Source organism: Oncorhynchus clarkii, chromosome 17, assembly GCF_045791955.1.
Source record: "Oncorhynchus clarkii lewisi isolate Uvic-CL-2024 chromosome 17, UVic_Ocla_1.0, whole genome shotgun sequence".
NCBI classification, from domain to species: domain Eukaryota; kingdom Metazoa; phylum Chordata; class Actinopteri; order Salmoniformes; family Salmonidae; genus Oncorhynchus; species Oncorhynchus clarkii.
The window spans coordinates 17,575,846-17,603,809 of record NC_092163.1 but is presented as its reverse complement, the minus strand read 5'-3'; the positions used below and the strand labels follow the sequence as shown (position 1 = coordinate 17,603,809).

At 41.5% G+C, this 27,964-nt stretch overlaps 1 protein-coding gene across 4 annotated transcripts; it reads right to left on the bottom strand.

Moving 5' to 3' along the window:
• Positions 1-294: 294 nt before the first annotated feature.
• LOC139370388 (myomesin-2-like) lies at positions 295-27,468 on the bottom strand. Of its 4 annotated transcripts, XM_071109833.1 has the most exons (37): positions 26,806-27,316; positions 25,442-25,568; positions 24,093-24,188; positions 23,339-23,474; positions 22,956-23,110; positions 21,714-21,806; positions 20,407-20,495; positions 20,097-20,132; positions 19,438-19,602; positions 19,013-19,174; positions 17,522-17,663; positions 16,926-17,125; positions 16,732-16,785; positions 12,592-12,719; positions 12,157-12,340; positions 11,122-11,296; positions 8,770-8,891; positions 7,989-8,176; positions 7,605-7,731; positions 7,292-7,467; positions 6,540-6,654; positions 6,110-6,269; positions 5,912-6,018; positions 5,767-5,811; positions 5,507-5,643; positions 5,150-5,294; positions 4,756-4,815; positions 4,307-4,374; positions 3,897-4,010; positions 3,587-3,674; positions 3,424-3,462; positions 2,524-2,629; positions 2,088-2,251; positions 1,890-1,926; positions 1,649-1,671; positions 1,511-1,566; positions 295-1,326 (listed from the first exon to the last, which is right to left on the bottom strand). In XM_071109833.1, the coding sequence occupies exons 2-37, from the start codon at positions 25,543-25,545 to the stop codon at positions 826-828; spliced, it is 4,497 nt and encodes a 1,498-aa protein (XP_070965934.1). In that variant the 5' UTR covers positions 25,546-25,568; positions 26,806-27,316; the 3' UTR covers positions 295-825. The 4 variants fall into 4 exon arrangements, with proteins under 4 accessions (XP_070965934.1, XP_070965935.1, XP_070965936.1 ...); XM_071109834.1 differs by lacking the exon at positions 25,442-25,568 and having other exon boundaries at positions 26,806-27,373; XM_071109835.1 differs by lacking the exons at positions 12,157-12,340; positions 12,592-12,719 and having other exon boundaries at positions 26,806-27,441.
• Positions 27,469-27,964: the final 496 nt, after the last annotated feature.

The window sequence follows — 27,964 nt, the reverse complement described above, 5'->3', positions numbered from 1 at the left end:
AGTATCTTGTTTGGGTGAGAGGAAACACAGTAGTATTCTTTATAGGTAGTAGAGTTGTTACCCAAAATATGACCTCTTTTGTGGAGTGTACATTTGTATTAATGTAGAATATTTAACATGTCCTTAATACATCTTTGAGGAGAATACCAAAAGGATATTGTGCCATACAGAAGTCCGTATCATCTTAAGTTATTGGTAAATGACTAAAAAGGTCCCTCCTTAAAAGAAAGACAATTAGGAGATGAGGAGACAAGTGAGGGAAATAAAAAGAAAGAATGACAGGAAAAGACAACAGAGGTGATAAATGAGGTTTATTTCTAACACAAAACAAAGGGGGAAATGCAACACGGTGCAGACAAACATAACTTCTCTGGCATAGTGACTGCAGTGCACTGGCTGTGTGTCTTCCGTCTGCACTCTCTGACATCTATTCACCATCCACAGAGAAATGGACACAGACATTCAGACCTGGGCTCAAATACTATTTGAATTCACTTCAAATACTTTAGCTGTGCTTGATTGAGCTTGCCTGTTGAAATGGAAAATTCCGCCCACCTGGCGCTTTAGGCAGGCTGATCCCAGGTCTTCAGACATTCCATTATATAGTACAGTATAGTGGAAGGTGCAGCTTTTTTATGATTAACACTTATGATTAACATCTACTCTGTTCATTTTTTCAACATTTCTTGCCTGTTAAAGCTGTGACCAAGCTATATGACATCTAAAATGGACACCTTTATGTAACAGCTTCTGGTTTCACTCAACTCATGCTATAAAACAGTAGCAGGAAACGCCTCAAGCCTTCTCAGGCATCAACATCCCTGGTTACTTTCTAGGGGGGGTTGGTGACTTGAGAGATCTGGCAGGGCTGGGCGACTTAACACGCCTAGTGGGGGTTGGGGACTTAGGGGTGGGGGTTGGGGATTTGGCGGTTGGGGTGGGGGACTTTGGGGATGGGGTGGGGGACTTAAGGGACGGGGTGGGGGTCTGGGGGATGTGGGTTTGGGCAGGGGTTTGGGCAGGGGTCTTGGAGGCCAGGGGTGCAGGTGTTGCTCCTCTCCCTCCCATTTTGGCCTCGGGGGGGCTCTCGCCTTGCTTGTAGACGCTCACGGTGATCTCCACGAACTCCCCGCCATATTTGTTCCGTACGTTGATGCTGTACTTGCCGGAATCCTCGGACGTGACGGCGGTGATGGTGAGGCTGGCGAACTTATTGGCCTCAAGCGTTATCTTGGCGTGCTCAGTGGAGACTACCTCATTTTCATTCTTGAACCAGGTGACCTCTGGACTGGGGTCACCCCAGACTGTGCAGGTCAGGCTCAGGGTCTGAAGGTGGACAGAGGGAAGTGGAGAGGTCAGACGTCAGAGAGACAGAGGTCAGAGAGAACGATCTCTTGAATATACACGCAATTCTCAACGAGAGACCATGTATTTTCAATACAGTCACAATCTTATACAAGTATATGTCGTCAGGATATAAAGTTTGTTCAGAGTGCATAGTATATCCCACCTTCTGCTCCATAATGGTGACTACATCTGGCAGACCCCCAACCACTCTACCACGGTCTGAGGATTAGAACAGTCAATTAGTACTTGTTGTCATGTAATCACTAGGATAATATGTATTGTGTAAATATAGTCTACTCACTCTTCTCAGCGAAAGCTGCAGCCCTGAAAGATAATAAAATAATGACATTGTTATAAATCAAGGACTTGGTGTATTACCAAAACATTTGGCTGTGTGTATACGATGAGGACAAATTCTTGGTTTATAAACCCTGTGGAACTTTTAATACTTTGATTGTTAAATGTGTTGCATTTTGCAAATAAATGACAACAACTTTGAACTAGAAACCATAAGAAGAAAACCACAGCAATAAGTATCTTACTTGAGTCTCAGGTACTCCTCATAGGCATCGGTATATGCTACAAAAAGACAAATTGACATGATAAGACATAATCTACAAAGACAAGCTAAATGCAATTTTAAACAATCCTAGTGGTCAAAACTTCTGGTTGTAATTACATAATTTCAACATTGTGACATTGTTTTGCCTGCTGGGATTTTTTTCTCTCACAATGCTAACCTTGTCCGGAGAGGTCGAATGTGCGAGTGTGGGACTTGGTGGCATCCATAATCTGGATGGAGTAGTGTCCCTTCTCCTTCTCTGATGGCTCCCTGATCTGCATCCAGGCCATCTCAGCTGTGCCGGCGATCCTCATCTTCTCAGACGACGAGATCTTGCTATCCCTAAAAGGATATGGTCAGGTTTATTCGTCTAAATGAAACTCCTGCGTTAATGTCTTTCCACAGTTATATTTAAAGGATGGATACTTTAAGTTGAGGTAAGACCAACATACAAATCTACCCTACAGTCTAAACTGAAATAAATAAAACTAGTATCTAGAAACATCCATTGATTGACATATGTTAAAGTATGCCTTCAAATCTCATCTCCAAAATGGCTGCATACTGTGTAACCGGCCTTGCTGAGTGTGATGTAGATGATGAGATGTGCGTACTTGTGCAACCAGGCAGTCCTGATCTCCTCTGTGTAGTACTTCATGTAGCACTGGAGCCTGATGCCTTCTGGGGTACACTGAAGCACCAGCTCAGAGGCAGAAGACCCTGAGAGGAAAAGGAGAGGCAGAGACGTCACAACCACACCAACACTAAGAATCTTCACAAGCACACCAACACTAAGAATCTTCACAAACACACCAACACTAAGTGCCTTCACAAGCACACCAACACTAAGTATCTTCACAAGCACACCAACACTAAGTGCCTTCACAAGCACACCAACACTAAGTGCCTTCACAAGCACACCAACACTAAGTATCTTCACAAGCACACCAACACTAAGAATCTTCACAAACACACCAACACTAAGTGCCTTCACAAGCACACCAACACTAAGTACCTTCACAACCACACCAACACTGAGAATCTTCACAAACACACCAACACTAAGTGCCTTCACAAGCACACCAACACTAAGTACCTTCACAACCACACCAACACTAAGAATCTTCACAAACACACCAACACTAAGTGCCTTCACAAGCACACCAACACTAAGTATCTTCACAAGCACACCAACACTAAGTGCCTTCACAAGCACACCAACACTAAGTATCTTCACAAGCACACCAACACTAAGAATCTTCACAAACACACCAACACTAAGTGCCTTCACAAGCACACCAACACTAAGTATCTTCACAAGCACACCAACACTAAGAATCTTCACAAACACACCAACACTAAGTGCCTTCACAAGCACACCAACACTAAGTACCTTCACAACCACACCAACACTAAGTGCCTTCACAACAATACTAAGTACCTTCACAACCACAACAATGCAAAGGAGAACATCAATATTTTTCCTAGCAGGTGTTTTGATACAGAGTACATACCAGCAATGTGGGCAATGGCGTTGATAATATCGTCAAACACTGCAAATCAAAAACAGAGTATTTGTAGAAAGAGGCATTCATTTTCAATATGTCCTGATAAAGGAAATGATATTGTATAAATAATCAGATTATAGATCATGGAGATCCTGGAGCAGGAGTTTACCTTGGCCAGAAATGTCAAAGACAGAAGTGTCTTTCCCTCTGTCATCACTGAGTTTAGCTTTGTAATGGCCCTGGTCTTTTCTGGAGAACTGAAGAAAAAAGGTACTATTTACTGAGATTATATGATCAATTCAGAAAAATCTTGCAATATTCTAGATAGTATTGTGATCTTGGAACAAAAAAGATACTGTGGGAAATTGAAAAATAGGGTCAAAATTAATATAAGAAAATGTCTGCAAAAAAAAAGAGTCCCCTTGAGCAGTTGTATTCCCTGTGCAGTCATTGCTTTCAAGGTTCACAGCAGTAGTTACCAAGGAGATGGGGAGAGCAACAGATCCAGACATCACGTTAGGAGGGGTCTCCGGAACAATCTCCTCCTCATCCTTGAACCAGTGGAACACAGTCTCTTTCTTCACATTGGCAACCTGAGACACGAACACATACAGAATACAATCTGTCCTGACACTTTTAAATCACTGCAAAACCTAGTAAAAAGCATGAGCTGAAGCACACCCAAAACATGTCTGTAGAGGGAGGTGCTGACTAACAGAGAGTAAACTGTAGAAAAATTAAGTCCCACAAACTATATATGCTCCCAACAATTTAATGGGTAAACAGCAAAGCCCCAATGATTACAAATGTGTACACAGTTTCAACCTGAAGTAAATAGATACATGTATCTGTAACCACAATAACAAGTCCTAGAAAACGTGTTTGTTACCTTGCAGACGAGCAGAACAGTACAATCGTCATCCACATGGTAGGAAAGGTACTCAGCAAAGTGGGGACCTAAACATGATAAGAAATATGAATTTAAAAAAAACTATTATCACAATATACTGTACATTTTTACATTTACATAATTTAGCAGATGCTCTTTTCCAGAGCGACTTACAGTATTGAGTGCATACATTTTTCATACTGGTCCCCCATGGGAATCGAACCAACAACCCTGGCGTTGCAAGCACCATGCTCTACCAACTGAACCACATGGGACCAGTACAAACCTAATCTACAGCGCAATCTGAAATCAAACTAACAGACCAGCTGATTACTAATGTATGATATCAAGACAACAAAGTCTTAATTTTCTTGTTGAAAAATTACACAAACTTTCATATTATTGATCAAATATGTGCCATCAATCATCTGTGTACTAGAATAGAATACCTTGTTTCCTGATGTGCTCTGACCTCTGGAACTCAGCCTCCTTCAAGGCAGCCTTGAACACTGAGAATAGAACACAACGATGTCAGTACTTAACCTAATACCCAACCTCTTACACTCTAGCACCATAGCCTTATAGTAAAGAAGAAAATGCTTACTATTGTCATATGTGTATATCAGACTTTGATTCAAACACTATTTGAAATCTATCAAATCATTTTAGTGTTTGCTTTAGTTTACCTGGATTGCCAGATGGGCTGAGTTTGTGTTTTTATTGACTCTTCTATTGGTTCTATTGCGCCAGGAAACTGAATCAAGCCCAGATAAAGTATTTGAAATCATTTCAAGTAGTATTTGAGCCCAGGTCTGACATACTGTATATTACATCCCCTCTCACCATCTCCCACCAGGACAAGAGAGCTCTGGGTCTTGGCTCTGCCGTCGTGGATCTGGACGGTGTAGGTGGCCTCGCTGGCCTTGGAGAAGTGATCCACAGTCATCTGGATCACCCCGGTGTTCACGTCATGGCTGATCTTGTGGCTCTGTGGCACACACAAAACACATACCATCATTACATCAGGCATGTATTATTGAATTAAATTCATCAGTGAAATTCAGAGTACAGAGAAAGGCATCATGTTTACATGTATTTTTTAAATATATTTTTCTGTTGCTTTGTTAACTGTGCCATACAGTACACCTTTCTTTTCCTTGATTAAAAAGCAATGTTTGAGGTTGTCGGTTTGGCACCTACATCACTGCTGGTGACCTCCTTGTCATTGACAATGAACCTATAGGTGACGGCGGGTGACATCTTGAGGCACTGCAGCCAGAAACGCACGTGGCCCTTCTCTAGAACCTCATAGTTCAGTTGGTGCTTCAATGGGACAACTGGACGAAGAAACCAACAAAGAAATTATAAATTCTCAAGGGATATTTGTTGTGGAATTGTGAGAAGATTCATATGTGACACTTCACCCCTGATAAAGATGCATATTGAAGCATAACACTCACTTGGATGTCTGATGTTGTAGCTGAGTTCCAGCATGGTGTTCAGGGCTGCAAGATAAATTCAAGAATGAAGAATATCGGTATAAACTTTGACAAGAAACATATCTATATTTTTTACATCTGAGTCTAGGGGCGTATCCAAACCTACCATCCTCTGTCAGGGTGTGGCTAGCAGAAACTCCTTCAGTGTCAGTCACATGCACAGAGAAGGCACCCAAATCACTTACGTCTGGGTTGACGAAAGTCAGCTTAGAGCTGGAAAATAAATAAATGTTGAAACAAATTATGTTGACAAAAATATTTAGTGTGGTTGTGTGGTCAATAAAGACATAAAAAACCCACTTACTGTTTGCCCTTAGTTTCTATGGCGACTCTTGGACAGTCACTGATTTCTTTGTAGTTCTTAGACCAAGCAAAGTTGGAGGTCTCAGAAATCTCACAGGCCTCGAATGACAGGAAAATATCACCAGTGTCCTCATCCACTCCACACTGGATCTCCTGGGTGCCTTAACACATAGAAACAGACAAAATAATAACCTTTATTGCTGAGTGGTGGAGAGGAAATGTTACATATTATGCATCAGCAAAACTGTTCAAACCAAAAGCTAATGAAAACCCTGCTCAAAACCAATGGAGGTGTGTGTGTCATGTGTTCCTACACCAAAACCTTTCAAGCACAAATCACTCACACAAATCCAACAGGCTATATCAGGCTGAAGTTGTCAAACAGTAAATGTCATACAGTTGTCATATAGCTGTCATATAAGTGTTATTACCTGGCAGAGCCTTGGCAACCACTGGCTCAGATGTCTGGGAGGCCTTTCCTACTCCCTCAGCATTGACAGCCTTCACTTTGAACGTATACTCTGCTCCTGCCTCCAGACCAGTCACCTATACAGCGCCAACAAATCATTAGATCCACTAAACATTTCATTGCTCATTGTAGACCGACTCCTAACTGGAGTTACATGAGTACAACTGTCACGACTTCTGCTGAAGTCGTTGCCTCTCCTTGTTCGGGCGGTGCTCGGTGGTCGACGTCACTGGTCTTCTAGCCATCATTGATCCATTTGTCATTTTCCATTGGTTTTGTCTTGTCTTCCCACACACCTGTTTTCAATCACATTCATTACCTGTTGTGTATTTAACCCTCTGTTTCCCCTCATGTCTTTGTCAGAGATTGTTTATTGTCAGTTTTGTGTTTATTGTATAGGTGCGCGACGGGTCCTCGTACCCATGTTTGTTTATATTCATTTCTTATTAGTGTTATGGAGCATGTTACGTGGACATTCATTAAAAGACTCCATTTTACACTCCATTTGACTCTCCTGAGCCTGACTTCCCTGACACCTATACACACGACTCTGACAACAACATGACGTTTAATTAACCTTTCTATATCAATACATGATTCAAACTACATTTTTGAGTTTTACGCACACATATTACAAGATTCAATATACAAACTCTGCAGTGATTATGTGAATCATCATGTCTGCAGGTCTACATGCTGTAGCTGCTTGTTTACCTGCAGGTAACAGTGGCCAATAGCCTCTTCATTCAGGGGGTGGTAGTGATGGCCCTTCTTGGCCATCTCCACGATGTATCCAGTGACGGCACTGGCACCGGTGTAGACAGGGGCCTTCCACAGGATGACCAGGGAGTCACCTCTGACCTCTCTAAAGGCCAAGTCATAGGCTGGACCTAAAGGTCAAACAGTAAACTTGCACAATCTCACTGCCCATAGCTGGAACATTATTCAAATTAAATAACTTAATTTAAAATTAAATAAGTAACAGCGACATTATACAGTACCACTCATAATAAGATGGTTACTTTACCAGGTACTGCAGAAGTCCAGGCCTCACACTTCAGAGGTGTGCTGGGAGCAGAGGGCACGCCCACACCTGCCAGGTTCCCAGCCTGGACCTTAAACTCATAGAAGGTTCCCTCCGTCAGACCATCAACCTGAAGAGAAGGGGACAATAATGAGACAGGAACACAAATATATCCAATATTTTCAACAGTGTTGCTACAAGTAGCTACATATTTGCTATTGATTTTAAATGGCAAAGTTGTATTATAGATCTAATCTATTATTTCGATGCAGAGGGAAGAGTGCATACTGTTCACACTATCAACACTGCAGTTATTAAACCATTATGTATGAAGAACCAAACCTATTTATCCTAACCAGATGCCACTTCTGACACCACGTGACATACCGTGTAGGTCCTGGTCTTGGTGGGGGCAGAGTTGACCTCCTTCCAGGCCAGGCTGTCTGCATCACGCTTGTCGACGTAATAGGCGTTGATCTTGGAGCCACCGCCATGCTTGGGACGGTTCCAGGCAATGATCATGGAGGCTCCGTCACAGCTCAGCATGGTGATGCCATGAGGTGCACTGGGCGTCGCTGTGGCACAGAGTCACACAGGTAAATTCAGAATGCCTTTCCGTCATGTAAAATTGACCCATTTTCATTTCAGACTGACATTTGTTCATTTGGGATTTGTCATACAGTTGCATTCGTTTTTTATACAGTGATATAGTGGTTAAATTGTGTGTGGTTAAATAGTGGTTAAATTGTGTGGGTGATTTGAAAGGAAACACATGATGATACTGGGATACTGATAAAAGTTCAGAGCACAGATACAGCAAAAGTTGGGGGAAGGGACAGTGAATAAGTCTGGTGGTGAACCTGTTCAGGAGCAACACTGTGCATTAAAACACCCCTAGATAACAGAACAACTGAATACATACCATACTCCACTCCCCTCTCTAGATGAAACAATAAAATCATTCATATTTAGCATTGGACAAAGGAAAATAGTCAAAGTTAAGTATTGATAGTAAGGCAATACTGCTTGCTCTTTGGGGGTCTAGTTAAGGTTACTGTAAAGCACTTTATGTGACAACTGTTGGTGTAAAAAGGGTTTTATAATTACAATTGTATTAATTGATTGCAATCCTGCATTTCTTATATGGCAATATTCTATTGATACTTACTGAGGGCGGGCTCCACAGCAATAGGAGTAGACTCCTGGGACTCATCACTGAGGCCATAGACATTGACAGCCTGGACACGGAACACATAGGTCTCTCCCGGGGTCAGTCCATGGACCACAAACCTAAAACAGTGAAATTAAACATGATCATCTATACGTCTTGAATTGAAGGTGGTATTGCTGACTCTAAGACCTGGATAATATATCCAGTGCCTTCGGAAAGTATTCAGATCCCTTGACTTTTTCCACACCTTATTCTAAAATTGATGAAAACCTTTTTTCCCCCCTTATCAATCTACACACAATACCCCATAATGACAAAGCAAAAACAGGTATTCAGACCCTTTACTCAGTACCTTGTTGAAGCACCTTTGGCACCGATTACAGTCTTGAGTCTTCTTGGGTATGACGCTACAAGCTTGGCACACCTGTATTTGGGGAGTTTATCACATTCTTCTCTGCAGATCCCCAAAGCTCTGTCAGGTTGGATGGGGAGCGTTGCTGCACAGTTATTTTCAGGTCTCTCCAGAAATGTTTGATCGGGTTCAAGTCCGGGCTCTGGCTGGGACACTTGGCTGTGTGCTTAGGGTTGTTGTCCTGTGGGAAGGTGAACCTTTGCCCCAGTCGGAGGCCCTGAGTGCTCTGGAGCAGGTTTTCATCAAGGATCTCTGTACTTTGCTCCGTTCATTTTTCCCTCGATCCTGACTAGTCTCCCATTCCCTGCCGCAGAAAAACATTCCTACAGCATGATGCTGCCATCACCATTCTTCACCGTAGGGATGGTGCCAGGTTTCCTCCAGACGTGATGCTTGGCATTCAGGCCAAAGTGTTCAATCTTGGTTTCATCCGACCAGAGAATGGTCTGAGAGTATTTAGGTGCCTTTTGGCAAACTCCAAGCGGGCTGTCATGTGCCTTTTACTGAGGAGGGGCTTCTGTTTGGCCACTTGATAAGGGAATTTATATGTTTAAGGTAATGACTAAAGAATTCCACCCTGAAACGTATAAGACTATATTCCAATAATACATGTGTGGTACAAGTTAAGAGGGAGAAATATGTGGAGAAAACAGAGGCTGGTAGACTACACGTGACAACTCTGAAAAAGCTGACAACAGGAGGGTCCTTCAAAGGCCTCTCTTATCTGGGGAGGAAAATAACGTTGAGAAACTGCCAAGGCTGATAGAAAAGTGATAAAACTGTCTCTCTCTGTCTGTGTGTGTGTGTGTGTGTGTGTGTGTGTGTGTGTGTGTGCGTGTGTGTGCATAGAGGGGGTTATAAAGTCTGTTCAAATTTTGGTTGACTTTAGAGCTCTCATGAATAAACTAGAACGAACCTTTTGCAGAAGCTGAGTCTTTGCCAAATTCTTATTAACCCTATCTTTACAACCTAGGCGGAATTGGTCAAAGCTATAGTGATTGTTATCATCATTGGGATTGAAAATTCTCGTGACACCACTCTACCATCCGCCTGATTGGTGGAGTGATGCAGAGATGGTTATCCTTCTGGAAGGTTCTCCCATATCCACAGAGGAACTCTAGAGGTCTGTCAAGTGACCATCTGGTTCTTGGTCACCTCCCTGACCAAAGCCCTTCTCCACCGATTGCTCAGTTTGGCCGGGCGGACAGCTTTAGGAAGAGTCTTTGTGGTTCCAAAATTCTTCTATTGAAGAATGATGGAGGGCACTGTGTTCTTGAGGACCTTCAATGCTTCAGATATTTTTTGGTACCGTTCCCCAGATCTGTGCCAAGACACAATCCTGTCCCGGAGCTCTACGGACAATTCCTTCAACCTCATGGCTTGGTTTTTGCGGTGACATGCACTGTCAACTGTGGGACCTTTTATAGACAGTTGCCACAATTGAATTTACCACAGGTGAACGCCAATCAAGTTGTAGAAACATCTCAAGGATGATCAATGGAAACAGGATGCACCTGATCTCAATTTCCAGTCTCATAGCAAAGAGTCTGAGTACTTATGTAAATAAGATGTGTATTTAATTTTTTATGCATTTGCTAAAATTTCTAAAACCTGTTTTTGCATTGACATTTTGGGGTATTGTGTGTAGATTGCTGAGGATTTGTTTTTATTTAATACATTTTAGAATAAGGCTGTAATATAACAAAATGTGGAAAAAGTCAAGGTGTCTGAATACTTTCCAAAGGCACTGTAGGTGTCAGGATTTTTCCAAATCAGTGTCTCGTTTGCAAAGATTTTATTTCTGGATTATTCTCAAGCCAGAGGCCTGTCACACTACATTCACTGTCCCGTCTCCTTTAATAACATATCTAATATTAAATCACTGCAATAGTTTGAATAGATAACTAGTAGACAAACGTATATGTTTAAATGGCTACCTGGTGTGCTTGTAGGGCTTGTGGTTGCATGGGGCCCAGGTCTTTGATCCCACCAAAGAGGCGTCTATGTAGTACCCCATGAGGTGGTTAGGGTGTTTGGGGGGGTCCCACTGCACAAACACGGAGGACTTGGTGTTCCTGGTGGCAACCACCTGACCAGGAGCGGAGGGAACACCTACACAGGCAAAACACATACATGTTGGGGACTGGAGATATTGAATTGATGTATCATTACTACACAGTAACAGAGTATATGAGCATAGGAGTTAGAAATACACACATATCTTCAATTTAATCTTCAAATAAATGATTGTCATCATTTATAAAGACCTTCATTCAAGATGGGAAAAATTATGCATTTCTCATAATGCATAACATACCCGATGTGACACGATATCTTGGTACAATGTTATGAGGAGATACAGAAATATAAAGAACAATGAACACAATACACAATCTGTAAACCTGTGAACTACATTCCACAAAACATACCTTCGGCAGGGGATGACAGAGGTATTCTTTTCAGTTGTGATGATAGATGATGTCATGCATCTCTCATGTAGGGAGTTTGTGTCAGACAAGAGTGTCCTATTACAATCATGGATATTGTGGGGACAAAACTTATTTTGGGATTGTGACGTTAGGGTGAGGATACTGTAGGATTTGATGTGACTTAATCATGCCCATCATTGGTAGTTAGTTTCTCCAAAATACGAACAGGGGTGAAAGACCCCTGTTTGTGATTGTGACATTACAGGAATGTGATAGTCACATGACATAAATCTCAGTGCGTTTAAAATAAGAGATAAACGTTGGGCTTTATATTGTACATACCAACAGGCCGCTCGCTACCTGAAACATATGTTAAACAGAGTCTAATTTATCAAAGTAGAATTGGAAGGACTCCTTGACTGTCGTTGTTTGTAAATGCATGTATCATACATTTTGTGTGTGTATGTGTGTACACGTGTGTACCCGTGTGTGTGTGTGTGTGTGTGTGTGTGTGCCTGTGTGTGTGCTAAACCCCACTCTTACCATGCTCATCCACCTTTTCGATGGGATCTGTAGGCTTAGAGGCCTCGCTGGCGCCGTACAAGTTCTCAGAATACACACGGAACTGGTACTTTTTCCCGGCTTCCAAATCGAAGACGGGGTAGCGAGGGGACTGCAGTTTCACTGCTGTGTTGATCCTCTGCCAAGCCCCAGTGCCTGACACGGACTAGTGGATATTTGGGACGGGAGGGCAAATGAAAGGTAAAGCCTTCTACAACGTCATTGAATCACTAATCCCATTAGTAAAATGCCTTTAGCTACATACCTGCCAGCTGTTATTTCTGCCATTTTGCTAAAATATTACTGCACTTTAGACAGATTGAAAGTTGTGAAATGATAAATGGACTGTCTAATCTATTACAGTTCCTGTACTGAGAGACCTACATAGATGGGAAGGGGAAAGGAGCAGCCACACACCTTCTCAATGATGTACCACAGTGGTGCCCGTCCACGAGGGCTGGGGGGTTTCCAGCTCAGCACGATATATGATTTGAATATCTCTGAGGCATGCATATCTGTAGGCTCCCCCGGCAATGTAACGTAACCTATATTGGGATTGGATGGCATTGAACAATACTTCATAACACTTATTATTTGATCAATAATAATTATATCAACTTTAAAGTACATTTGGGGTTCATTTAGTATTTATAATTATGGAATTACATTAGGGGTTAGTTTAGATCGCTTTAGTTACAATGTTAGCGTCAAGAGTTAGATAATGGGTTAAAAGTTATACAACGCAAAGGATGACATTTGGATATAAGTTATAAGGAAAATACAGTTGAAGTCGGAAGTTTACATACACTTAGATTGGAGTCATTAAAACTTATTTTTCAACCCTCCACAAATTTCCTGTTAACAAACTATAGTTTTGGCAAGTCGGTTAGGACATCTACTTTGTGCATGACACAAGTAATTTTTCCAACAATTGTTTACAGAAAGATTATTTCACTTATAATTCACTGTATCACAATTCCAGTGGGTCAGAGGTTTACATACACTAAGTTGACTGTGACTTTAAACAGCTTGGGAAATTCCAGAAAATGATGTCATGGCTATAGAAGCTTCTGATAGGCGCATTGTCATCATTTGAGTCAATTGGAGGTGTACCTGTGGATGTATTTCAAGGCCTACCTTCCAACTCACTGCCTCTTTGCTTGACATCATGGGGAAATCAAAAGAAATCAGCCAAGACCTCAGAAAAAAATTGTAGACCTCCACAAGTCTGGTTCATCTTTGGGAGCAATTTCCAAACGCCTGAAGGTACCACGTTCATCTGTACAGACAATAGTATGCAAGTATAAACACCATGGGACCACACAGCCGTCATACCGCTCAAGAAGGAGACGCATTCTGTCTCCTAGAGATGAACGTACTTTGGTGTCGAAAAGTGCAAATCAAGAATCCCAGAACAACAGCAAAGGACCTTGTGGAGATACTGGAGGAAACAGGTACAAAAGTATCTATATCGACATAGCCTGAAAGATCGCTCAGCAAGGAAGAAGCCACTGCTCCAAAACAGCCATAAAAAGCCAGACTACGGTTTGCAACTGCACATGGGGACAAAGATCATACTTTATGGAGAAATGTCCTCTGGTCTGATGAAACACAAATAGAAGTGTTTGGACATAATGACCATTGTTATGTTTGGAGGAAAAAGGGGGAGGCTTGCAAGCCAAAGAACACCATCCCAATCGTTAAGCATGGGGGTGGCAGCATCATGTTGTGGGGGGTGCTTTGCTGCAGGAGGGACTGGTGCACTTCACAAAATAGATGGCATCATGAGGGAGGAAAAGTATGTGGATATACAGTGCCTTGCGAAAGTATTCGGCCCCCTTGAACTTTGCGACCTTTTGCCACATTTCAGGCTTCAAACATAAAGATATAAAACTGTATTTTTTTGTGAAGAATCAACAACAAGTGGGACACAATCATGAAGTGGAACGACATTTATTGGATATTTCATACTTTTTTAACATATCAAAAACTGAAAAATTGGGCGTGCAAAATTATTCAGCCCCTTTACTTTCAGTGCAGCGAACTCTCTCCAGAAGTTCAGTGAGGATCTCTGAATGATCCAATGTTGACCTAAATGACTAATGATGATAAAAACAATCCACCTGTGTGTAATCAAGTCTCCGTATAAATGCACCTGCACTGTGATAGTCTCAGAGGTCCGTTAAAAGCGCAGAGAGCATCATGAAGAACAAGGAAAACACCAGGCAGGTCCGATATACTGTTGTGAAGAAGTTTAAAGTCGGATTTTGATACAAAAAGATTTCCCAAGCTTTGAACATCCCAAGGAGCACTGTGCAAGCGATAATATTGAAATGGAAGGAGTATCAGACCACTGCAAATCTACCAAGACCTGGCCGTCACTCTAAACTGTCAGCTCATACAAGGAGAAGACTGATCAGAGATGCAGCCAAGAGGCCCATGATCACTCTGGATGAACTACAGAGATCTACAGCTGAGGTGGGAGACTCTGTCCATAGGACAACAATCAGTCGTATATTGCACAAATCTGGCCTTTATGGAAGAGTGGCAAGAAGAAAGCCATTTCTTAAAGATATCCATAAAAGTGTTGTTTAAAGTTTGCCACAAGCCACCTGGGAGACACACCAAACATGTGGAAGAAGGTGCTCTGGTCAGATGAAACCAAAATTGAACTTTTTGGCAACAATGCAAAACGTTATGTTTGGCGTAAAAGCAACACAGCTTATCACCCTGAACGCACCATCCCCACTGTCATGTGGTGGTGGCAGCATCATGGTTTGGGCCTGCTTTTCTTCAGCAGGGACAGGGAAGATGGTTAAAATTGATGGGAAGATGGATGGAGCCAAATACAGGACCATTCTGGAAGAAAACCTGATGGAGTCTGCAAAAGACCTGAGACTGGGACGGAGATTTGTCTTCCAACAAGACAATGATCCAAAACATAAAGCAAAATCTACAATGGAATGGTTCAAAAATAAACATATCCAGGTGTTAGAATGGCCAAGTCAAAGTCCAGACCTGAATCCAATCGAGAATCTGTGGAAAGAACTGAAAACTGCTGTTCACAAATGCTCTCCATCCAACCTCACTGAGCTCGAGCTGTTTTGCAAGGAGGAATGGGAAAAAATGTCAGTCTCTCGATGTGCAAAACTGATAGAGGCATACCCCAAGCGACTTACAGCTGTAATCGCAGCAAAAGGTGGCGCTACAAAGTATTAACTTAAGGGGGCTGAATAATTTTGCACGCCCAATTTTTAAGTTTTTGATTTGTTAAAAACGTTTGAAGTATCCAATAAATGTCGTTCCACTTCATGATTGTGTCCCACTTGTTGTTGATTCTTCGCAAAAAAATACAGTTTTATATCTTTATGTTTGAAGCCTGAAATGTGGCAAAAGGTCGCAAAGTTCAAGGGGGCCGAATACTTTCGCAAGGCACTGTATTGAAGCAACATCTCAGTCAGGAAGTTAAAGCTTGGTCGCAAATGGGTCTTCCAACTGGACAATGACCCCAGGCATTCTTCTAAAGTTGTGGCAAAATGGCTAAAGGACAACAATGTCAAGGTATTGGCGTGGCCATCACAAAGCCCTGACCTCAATCCTATAAAACATTTGTGGGCAGAACTGAAAAAGTGTGTGGAAGCAAGGAGGCCTACAAACCTGACTCAGATACACCATCTCTGTCAGGAGGAATGAGCAGAAATTCACCCAACTTATTGTGGGAAGTTTTTGGAAGGCTAACTGAAACGTTTGACCCAAGTTAAACAATTTAAAGGCAATGCTACCAAATACTAATTGAGTGTATGCAAACTTCTGACCCACTGGGAATGTGATTAAATAAAAGCTGATATAAATCATTCTCTCTACTATTATTCTGACATTTCACATTCTTAAAATAAAGTGGTTATCCTAACTGACCAAAGACAGGGAATTTTTACTAGGATCAAATGTCAGGAATTGTGAAAAACTGAGTTAAAATGTATTTGGCTAAGGTGTATGTAAACTTCTGACTTCAACTGTAAATGTAATCTACCCATGTTAAATATAAGTTTAAAGAGCTGGCTTGTTAGTTTCCTATTTATTATGGTGTTCGTGTTACCGTTAGTCCAGTGTTGTCAATTAAGTTTCTTAGAAAACTTTTTATTAATTCTTATTATGAAGTTTTGATATTAATATGACTACTATCATTAGAGTTGTTACTATGGCAATACCAAAGTCCAATCTAAAAGCAGGAGGTGAGCAGGAAGCGCGAGGGTTTATTGATTAACAACGTAGAGACAATAAGGGGAGAAATCCTTCATCTTCTCCTTTAAGGTATTTATGTGTACATATATTCATGTGTATAGTATTGTATATTGTAAGGGCTTTTGCCGATACGATATATTTAACAGGTATTTGCTTTGATGGATATCGGTCAGTTATGGAAATGTTGTCTATATGTTGATTTTAATGCTGTGTGGAAGGTTAATTTGTTATCCAGTGTTTTTGTTTAATAGATGAGAGGAATAGAATAGACTCAACACAATATTTTGGACCGCTACTATTGTTGGCATACTCTACCTTCCAGGTCATCATCTTTAATCACTACTTCATGTTTCCCATCCAGTTTAATCACTGTTCCAAAAGAGGAAAAAACAGAAAAGTCATGTATGACACAATCTGCTGGCTGATATTTCACCCAGAAATATAAATACAAAAATGTCATTTGAGTATGCAGTCATGTAGACATCATGAGTGTGTGTGTGGTTATGTACCTTGCAGTCTCTCTCGCTCAGCTGGGTCCAGGGCAGTCACCTTGTCAGACTCGCGGGATGGTCTGCTGATCCCGGCACTGTTGACAGCCCTGACCCGGAAGTGGTAGGCGTGACCCACTTTCAGGCCGTGCACGGGGTACTTACAGATCCGCACTGGGGAGTCGTTACACTGGGACCAGGTAGCACTACCAGACTCACGTCTGTACAGGAGGAGAAGGAATTACATCATAAACCATAGAATGTATTGAAGTGTGAAAGTGCTGGTCTGAATGGACATCAACAATGATACTGCAGATGTTTGTAATTTCATCAGTCATTTATCTACAAATCTCATTTGCATGCCTTTGTCACAAGTCCTTGTTTGGCTCTGTAAGATCCGGTAGCTTCACAAAATCAATTGCTCAACCAGATTAGATCTGAAACATCATGTGACCGTGAAGTTTCTCACAATCACTCCACTGTCTTACACTCTCAACGGCCATCCTTTATGTCTTCTACATCTTCTAACAACTGCAATCAAATCTGCTTTTATTGACTGTTGTTGGAGATTCTGGATTGGAGAGTCTAACGTAAGGTCCTACATTACTAAAACTGACTTGTCCACAAAGTATCCGGTGATGGCAGCCTCGTTGGTGGTGTTGGGGGGTTTCCAGGCAACCAGGACGTAGTCCGAGTTGATGTCGAACGCCTTGATGCTGATTGGTGCACCGGGTGCTCCGGCCACAGAGGGAGCAGCATCTGGGGAATAAGGAAGAGAATAAGGAAGCAAGGTGGGAATGTAGAGTATAAGGAGACAAAGTAGCAATACTGTATAAGTCACTTATGTATGGGATTACAAACTGAATACAGTATGTAAAATGCCTAGAGTATATATTTGTGTTGAGTCAGGCCTGAAGTTTAAAAGGCCTGTTGGAACTGTGTCATTTATCACTAAATGTTTCTTAACAATAAACCTCAAACCTGGTATTGTTTCTGATGTATAGCATTATAGTAAACATCCTTTCCTTTCTAATGTATAACATTAAATAATATTTCTCAAATATATATATGTTGTTTCTACACTCCCAGAAAAAAGGGTTCCAAAAAGGTTCTTCCCCATAGGAGAACTGTTTTTTTATTCTGTTTTAGTTTTTGGATTTCATGTAGAACCTTCTGTACAAAGGGCTCTACATGGAACCTGTCGTGGAAAATTGCAAGATTATGTTATAGTGCTTGTAAGATTATTTTATAATCTTTGTATTGCATTAGAATGGTTGTTTTATTCGACAGAATAGAGTATTCCGTTAACTATTGTGTGTGTGTGTTCCACTGAGGATGGGCCTCTATGAGATAGCACTGACAGAGAAGATTTGCAATGTCTTTGGGTAATAAAGCCTAAAGAGCTTTCCAGATAGTAAAGGTAATGTCTTTGGGTAATAAAGCCTAAAGAGCTTTCCAGATAGTAAAGGTAATGTCTTTGGCCAATAAAGCCTAAAGAGCTTTCCAGATAGTAAAGGTAATGTTTTTGTGCTATACCGTACCAGGGTGAGATGGGTTCCAGTTTGGAGTAGGAGGGGGCCAGACACTGGTCTTTACAATGAGAACTGTTGACACAGCAGTAACTGTCTGCTATGTTTTATAGACATCTTTCATACAAATCTTAACCTTTGTGAACTGTTCCTAAGATCTGTGGTTCGTCATGTAAGTTGAGAGGGGTGTATCTTGGCTATAAAAGATCTTTGTACTTTTCTGTATTCACTTTTCAATGGTTCATTAGATATAGCGCATCATTGAAAGTCAAAAAGGGCAATTGCAAAGCTCTTAATAAAAAAATATGTTGTTTAAGTGTAACTCTGACTGGTGTGTAGTTTGTAACTCTCCTCATTTGGTAAAGCAGAAATATGCCATGACAAACCCAAAAGGGTTGTACCTGGAACCAAAATGGTTCTACCTGCAACCAAAAAGGACTCTTCAAAGGGTTCTCCTATGGAGACAGCCGAAGAACCCTTTAAGGCTCGAGATAGCACCTTTTTTTCTAAGAGTGTATGCTGCTTTATTGTCAAATTATAATATTATCACTTCATTATTATAAGACCATATGACTTTACCTTTCACAAAGAGGTAGGCACTGTGCTCGGTGGTGCCGTCCTTCGTCCACATGCGGAGGGTGTACAGACCCTCATCATCCTTTGCCAGGTGTGGCAAAGTCAAAGTGGCAGCGCCCCCACCAACCTTAATCTCAGCCAACTTCCCTGCCTTCAGCAGTTTATCTGATCAACAACAGAGACGGAATAACAACACTTTATCTAGTACTTCGTTGTTGTTGAGAGTTGACCGTAAGAACATGGATAACATCTGTAGAATGTTTCCAAAAACTGTTCCTTCATTCTATGTCACACTGTAATATGCTGGGCTGTGCTGTACGAACATGTGCTGTGAATGAAGATGTGCTTTTTACACAATGTACTGTATGGCTCTCCTGTGTTGTGCTGTATTGTGATGATGTATCATTGAGTAATGTTCACTCGCTCACCGTCTCTGTACCACTGGGCCAGTGGTGGTACGTTGGGCAGATCAGGGACCACCACCATGGTACACACCAGACGAATGGAACCACCCTCTGTTCCGAACGACACTCCAAACCTATCCAGCATGGTGATCTCCAGCTTACTGTGGTGGATCCCAGTCATGTGGGGCACTGAGGAGAAGACAAGGACAACACATGTTAATATACTAGTAAATCTCAAGTATACCAATAATGCCCATTAGTATGATCTGTGTTAACCAAACACTTAAACAACATATACCTATGTCAGTATATAATACATACAGATATAATGTATCTGTGGATGAAGAAATGTCAGTGTGATATGTAAACAAACCAATTTAGCACAATCAAATATTATCATGGTTGATGTGTTCATAAATGTTTGTTCTATTGTGACATTGTAAGGTCCTTCAGTGTGTGTTGAATATAAGTCACCCCTTGTTTTCATTCGTTGACTGTCTCAGGGCCAGAACAACACAAAGTCAAGCTCACAATAGTTTCCAGTGCTTATCAGGCCACTTAGATAGACACTGTTATTTGTGGCCTCTGATCTCAAGCATAGCCTGCCATGTCTGGGCCCCACTCCAGCAGCACTGGACTGGTTCTCCACCAACCCTCCTCCTCAATCCACTCTTTCCTCTCACCTTGACCAAAAAGCTGGCAGGCTCCTCCCGCTGGTCCTAAGAGGAACACCATTTTTTTTAGAAAAGGAAGAAGGAACAATATATTCAAAAATGAAAACCTTCATTCAGATTCATATGCGTGTTTGTTGTGTTGGAGAGTGACATTTGAGGGAACTTTTAATAGCAGTGCAAATACTTCAGTGCAAATACTTCAAAGACAGAGAGAGAGAGAGAGTGAGTGAGTGAGTGAGTGAGTGAGTGAGTGAGTGAGTGAGTGAGTGATTGATAGATAGCTAGATAGATAGCAATAGAGAGCGAGAGAGAGACTCACTCTTGACAGTGACAGAGGCCTTGCTGGTAGTTGAGCCATGGGAGTTTGTTGCTACGGCGCTGTACTCAGCAGTATCACTCACCACACACCTAAAGTGAAGGAAATTAGATATATGTATATTATGATTTCATTGGCTCAAATAAATGGTACATGTGTATTGTGTTGTTCATTATCACTGTTTATACAACAGGTGGGTCTAATCCTGAATGCTGATTGGTTAAAAATTGTTCATGTCATAGGGTGTTATTGGCATTGTGTTAAATTACTTCAGGACTGTGAAACTGTGATCCAATAAATGTATTTAGTTCATAACATCCTCCCCTTAACCTTCATGCCTTTTAAAGGACGACTTTTAATCCCAGTCAAATGTTTGACGACATGAGTGAGAAGGAGACATTGCATTTTGGAAAGTGATCTCATGGCTTGAGAGCGCCGTCAAACAGAAGGCGACGTTCCGAAGCAGCAGAAGGCGTTAAGAAGTCGGCACATCGTGAGGACAGACATTCCCAAGGAGAAACCGAGGGTGAGAATAGAAGAGGAGAAATGTGACCTTCCACTCTGGAAGTACTATTTTAAAGACGATCCGTTTTCCATTTTCCCAGCTGGGATGATATGGATCTCCGGCCATTTTATTCCAACTGTTACTTTCTTTCTCTTCAAATATTATCAAAGACAACTAACTGATTAAGAGAGGAAAAGAAAGGGGTATTAAAGAGAGCGTGTTGGGGCGGAGGAGGGTGGAAGGGTCTAAAATTGCGGTCTCCTTTTTGACCCAGTAACGTAATGACGACGTAGGAGAGCTTCAGTGTAGAGAACGAGAGAGAGGGAGAGGGGGAGGAGGAATGAACAGATCGAATGACACGGAGGTCAGCACTTCGGTGTGAACAGCTGAGGCGTCTTGAAGACGAGGGCCGGGCGGGCCAGCGACACGCAGGCTGTCTTTAGAGGCGGAGCTGGCTTTAGACTAAATAGGAAATGCAACAACCCCCTCCACCCTTCAGGTTCACTGGGGTGCCATTCACTTCCACTGGCAACAGGGAACAACCAAAGGGGGACAATGGGTACTGCCTGACAACAAGTGGAAAAACAACACCTGTTCATAGAGTAGAATAAGGCAAGTGACAATTTCATTTGACGTCAGTAAGTTCAAGAAATGAAACACAATTTAATGTGTGTAATAATGATTTCAAATGAATTGAATTTCGGTTAATGTCCTTAATCAAGTTGAAATGAACCCGAACTTGACCTTGGTCAAATTAAACCAATTAACATGAAAAGAGACAGTGAATTAGAGTGAGGTACAGTACCTGCTAATAATCAGACTGTGTACTCCATACTTGCTCTCCATCTTGTACTTTCCTGGGGCACTCAGTGGGTCAACAGGTTTTCCTCCCTTATACCTGAAAATACAAGGCATCAAGTTAGTAAGTGGGTTCTTTTACACCTCAGTATTGATGGAATTCTCTGTAATAACATGTTTTTAATATGTCTGCTATGTGATATATAACTAATATGGCATAATATTGACGTAACTAATATGTTCACATATTTGACATATCTTCAATGGTTAAACATCACTATTTTGAACATTTCTAATGAGACCGTGTTGACAGGAAACATTTGAATTAATTTTTCTCATGGTATCCAATTGGTAGTTACAGTCTTCTCTCATCGCTGCCTCTCCTGTACGGACTCGGGAGAGGCGAAGGTCGAGAGCCGTGCGTCCTCCGAAACACAACCCAACTAAGCCGCACTGCTTCTTGACACAATGCCCACTTAACTCGGAAGCCAGCCGCACCAATGTGTCGGAGGAAACACCGTACACCTGGTGACCGTGTCAGCGTGCACTGCCCCTGCCCGCCACAGGAGTCACTAGTGCACGATGGGACAAGGACATCCCTGGCGGCCAAACCCTCCCCTAACCTGGACGACGCTGGGCCAATTGTGCGCCGGCCCAAGGGTCTCCCGGTCGTGGCCGGCTGCGAAAGAGCCTGGACTCGAACCCAGAATCTCTAGTGGCACAGCTAGCACTGCGCCACTCGGGAGGTCGATGACAGGAAACATAAACAAAATATAGCCTAAATATCTGTGAAGTCCCTCCAATAAACAGTGAAATGGGCAGAGACATTTATAGTATTAGACAAGACCAAGGTGCTGGCTGCTGGACGGTGTAATTGGTGCTAATGTGATCATTAACATGGTGCTAATGAGACCCATAAAGTGAGGAAACCTCACTAAAAAGCTCCAATAGACACCATAATGAAGGCCAAGTACTGTCCCAGAAGAAAATCTGGTTGAAATGTAATTATAACCAGTTTACAACCACAACTGCAGGTAAATGCTCATTAAAAGTGCATTCTAATCCATCGTAGGTAAATGTCACTAAACTGTCTGTCTATAAATTAAGCAGTTGCTAAGTTGTTGGTAAAACATGTCACATCTCAAAGACAACATGGCTAATCATAGTAGTTACTAGATGCATACACAATATGGAAACGGATACATAATGAAGTACAACAGTGGTTCAATAAGAGGCGAGCACTTCTAACCATTTGACAATAGGCCTGGGGTGACCGCCTACGGTGCAGAACAGCTTGACAGGAGTCTTCTCCCATACGGTGTGGGGCCTCAGAGCCACCATGAAGTCAGGGGCCTTGTCCGTCTCCGTACTCAACGTCATCTTCTTGTGCATCATCTCCTGCACCTGAGGAGAGACAGTATAGGTTGCATTAGCAAATGAGGGGGAACCTTTCCTCCAGCAGTGATAAGGTTAGTACAGGTAGAAATATGATAATATAAACTATAGGCAAAAAGCGATCAAATATTACATATCTGTTAACTGTGGTATTTGCAAACTACAGGGTATCTGATATATGATCCTTTGTCAGCAGCACTGTATATAACATGATCCTTCCACAATCCAGTGTATTACCTCTCTCGTAATCGCAATATTCTCTACTTGGGTCTTTGTGGCCACTTTCATCCTGTGGAGCTCCTTCTGAATTGAAGCAAGTCCTTTCCCAACATGACTAGACACTCGCTGGTACTCCTCTATCTCATCGGCGCTCCTACATATTACACAGACGGAAATATAAGAATTGATATACCAGTACAATATACAGTGTTTAATAAAAAACAACAACAGATTAACACTTCAACATATTGTCCAGTGTTAGGTCAGATAGGTCCTTTATTAACATCTAACCAACACATCCTGTATAACAGGGTTCCACAACTGGGGGCTTGTTTTGGAGAACCAGCCCATTGTATAAAAACCGGCCCGCAGCTGAATCTAGTTGATGATCCCACTGTATAATGAAACACAACACATGTACCAGGACACAATTTAGCATATTTGCTGTGTTTTTCAGTCACCGTGGTAGCTCCTGGTAGTTTTTGCCTGCTGTCAGCTCTGACTGTGGTTCATATTCCCTTACACCTAAAACAGCATGACATATCGGCCCTGTCCAGAAACAACCCCTAGCCCCTTCCCATCTGCACTTTATGTAAACCTGAAAGAATTTAATAGGTTTGGTAGTAGTTCAATCTTAGTTGGGTGTAGATTTCACAAAATTGCTTACACCTATCTAATCCTTTCAGATCTACACAAGTGTCTAGGGGTAAGAGCTAGGGGTTGTTCTGTACTGGGCCAATGTAGCTGTGAGACACTGTCCTATTGGACCCACCTCTGCCTGAACGCCGGCACTGTATAGGCTGGTTCAGCCATAGCCTCTGTGGCGTGGGTGTGCTGCACCTGGTTCACAGACTTAGAGCTTGATTTCCTGTGGAGAGAGAGCAGTTGTTAGAGTCATTAGAACAGGTAGACAGGAAGATAAACAAACACTTAGTGCCAGCACTGTTGTGGTGGTACTGTGATTTTAAAATGTAAAAACAATTGCAGAATATATTTCATATCAAAAACCAAAAGGGACATAAGAGCTAATAAAGAAATTAATTGAGTGGTTTTCACCTAGATAGTGAGATCATTGGTATTTGACAAAAGTTCACTTTTCAACATTTTCAATATCTCCAGCACAATACTAGTGTCAACATATGTGAAAATGGCGCATTTCTGTTATGTAGAAAAAAATATAAAGTAATAAATGTCTACCCGATGATATCATCAAAGTCAAACATTTTAAAAACAGGAATTTTCAAACACTATGATACTCGTAGTGACATGTGGAACAAGAAAATACCCTTCCTTGGGCTAGAAACTCGTTGCAGGTTTAGAAAATCCCCGTTTTTTACTTTGAATCCCACCATGTGATGTCACAGAGAACCATTGTTTTTTGTACCTTTTTCTTGTCTTTTTAACCACAGATCATAGAAACGTGCTGTTTGCACATATATGGACACTGGTTTGGTGCTGGATATGATGAATAGGAGATTGAAAGGTTACAGAATTGCCCTTTAATTTCTTATCAAATATAACTAGTATAGAGTCCAGAAACTGGAAAGTTTTTTCTTGATGGGTTGGGGTCTAGAACAGGGTTCAGCATATGTTTCAGGCACAGTGAAGCAGTGGCATGCACAACACTCTATGACATAAGACATGGGTTGCATAACAACATCAACTTCACGACCTGCTATGACCCGGTCAATAGGTCCCAACACTTCTGCTTGCAGTTTGAGGCTTCATTGGGTACAGCTCCATTTGCCCGCCCCCACTTCAGCACACTACAGACTCCTATATCCTTGGAATTGCAGTTTGAAGCACAGCGGATGGCGCAACCACCAAAGGGTTGTGGTGGTCTGAGGTTAGGATGCAGTGCTACTAAGGAGCGCTAAAGCAACATCTGCTTGCCTGCTATGACTCCACGACCCTAAAACAAGGCAAAATCCATTGTCGCAAGCCGCAAAGCATCAGCATGGGGTGGTGGACATTTGATGTTGGAGACCATCTCTTGTCCACTTCAATTCCCTCTACACCAGCACTATGTACATCCACACTATTGTGCTCCAGCTACCGTATTGCCAAAAAACAAACAGCTTTCTATAGTGCTGCATGTGAGCAATAACACTAATTCCCTACCTTGAAGAGTGCTCCTTGACAACATGCTTAGTAGTGTGAGAGCTGTGATGGCTGACGTGGCTCACATGCTTCTTCTGATTAAAATGCATGACCTTGGTAGCCATGGCTGGAACACTTCAAAAGAAACCTGGTCACAATACCAGGTAGGGGTTGGAGGAGGGAAAAGGATTTGTTTACCTTTACTTCACATGCAACTGAACATTGGATATTGTTTGCTGTGTTAATAAGGTTTTCAACATTAACATCAATGTTTTAGCATTATCAGACACAATAATGACTTCCCATTGAGCGCTTTCACGCTGCTATTGTCAACTATAGTTGACAACTGTCTACGGTTGATGATAATCTGCAAAGCCTTGGTCCTATCCATGTAGAAGGCAATTCAGGACATGAATATTCCCTTTTATGATCAACTTTTCACATAATTAATGACAACATAGCCTAATTACAGTGGGCGTACTTATAGGCACACAGGCTTTCTTTGAAGTCTAAAGACTGTCTTTGAAGGCCTCACAAAATGGCTGTCAAAGGACTGATATGCAATGGTTATTATTTCTCCAATAAACTCAAAATACTTTGCTAGAGAATGTATCTTTCACATTTTCTGCCTTGCATACTAGTTCTATAATATGTATCCCACAAATGACTTAAGAGGGGCCATGAATGTTGCCTCCACATACCACCATATCAGCAGGGGTCAGCCCCTCAAATGTTTCACCTTACAGGGAGCACAGCTCATCTATGAATAGCTGAAAGAAGTCTGAAGGCTAATGCACTGGAGAAATATAGTCAAAAGCTACAGAAGAAAATTAGTAGTCTGCACCTTTGGCTGAATGTATGACAATATGAATTGGAAAATAAATTGGCCTAACATAAGCACCCTGATCAATCAATAAATTAATTATTCAACTGCCCCTAAATAAATTCAATACTCAACTTTTTATGTACCCTCCCTATACAGTACACTATCCATATTTCCAGTATGTGTCTTAGGTATGCACAATCATTAGTTAGGTAGCCTACATCATCTACTATGAACCAAAATTACGCACCCAAGAAAATAGGTTCAGCGACCTCTTCATTCAAAGGCATGCAATTAGTGCACAGTGAAAGTATAACAGCCTACAGATAAATTCCAACACAACCCTTTATCCCTCACTGGAGACAAATTATCAATCCCCAAAACAACTCCAGACATGTACATCGGTCACTCTTTCACTTAGTTTACATGTATGACCCCATATATGACCATTATCAACGTTAATGTACTGGAAATATAAGGTTCCCCTGAAATAGAATTGTCGGATTTATATCGATCCGCTCAATGTAATTATGAAAAAATAACAGAAAGAAACGCGACTCACCCCTTGAGATTAAAACAGCGCAAAGCGGTAGCAGACGAGCCTGATGCCGCTTGGGAGGCACTTGCTGATGATGGTAACAAAAATATTACACTCTCACTCAAGGAATGGCTTTCCACGACCACCCCATGTATGGATGCACCTATGACTATATATAGCGTTTACCAACATTTTCTGACCCATTCAACACTTTTAGTCAAAGTTGACGTGGGCAGGTGGCTGTTGAAATTGTCAAATAATTAACACAAATATTTGCTTCAGTTTCGTCTATATTATTGTAGGATTTTTCAACAGGTTATTTGTTGGATAGACTGTTCTTCCTAGCAAAAGATTCGTGATTTTTTATTTTGTTAATAATGTAATAGGCATATAAAAATGTGTTTTAGCCTATTTTTTGTTTTCGAGATGACTACCGAATTTATAAATCGAATGGAGAGCTCTCTTGAAGGTGATTTTCTCACTCCCACTAAGATTTGCTCACTCCCACTTCAATTAGTTTGACCAATTTCCTAATAATGATTTTCTCTCTACAAACTGACACCATTAACTGTCATTATCTGCGTCAGTAGTTGAATTTGACGTGATTTATTCCGTGTGATATTAACACTGTTAAGCTTATGAGACCTTTTTAGGGTTCTCAAGATTGCCTCCCACCCAGGACCAAACACTTGCCAGCAGCTATTTTTAACCAGAGATTAAGTTCAGAAACAGTGATACCCTCACCGTTTACAGTAAGTGGACTACTATAGCCCTACAACTATTTTGATCGACATCTTTCTATTTTGAAAATGCTAAAATAAAATAGCTGGAATTACATCTGATATGACTTAGCAGATAAACTTTCAACCGCCCATGTGCAAAATCTACAGTCATTTTCAATATGGTGCGATTTTCAGAAGTGTTTTATAAACCCAGGAGTTGACAACTTTTTGATGGATTTTAGAGTTATAGTGCAGGTGCAGTGAATTATTGGACTCCTGGACTAAAAAGCATTGTCAAGGGAGATCTCATTTGAAAGTGCTTTATTAGTAAATTAATATACTTAATCTGGGTCTGCAGCACATCGAACAATTACCCAGATCAGGATGGAAATCAACCGCCATACAATAAACTGTAGATCAGAATGTTCCTTAAAAAGCTACATTTTATAATATACAATGTC

Coding starts and splice junctions, on each gene's coding strand:
- LOC139370388 (XM_071109833.1), bottom strand. CDS start 25,545: ATGGCTACCAAGGTCATGCATTTTAATCAGAAGAAGCATGTGAGCCAC. Junction 16,786..16,925: donor TGAGCGAGAGAGACTGCAAG/GTACATAACCAC, acceptor CTTTTGGAACAG/TGATTAAACTGGATGGGAAA. Junction 6,270..6,539: donor GGTTGCCAAGGCTCTGCCAG/GTAATAACACTT, acceptor CTATGTGTTAAG/GCACCCAGGAGATCCAGTGT.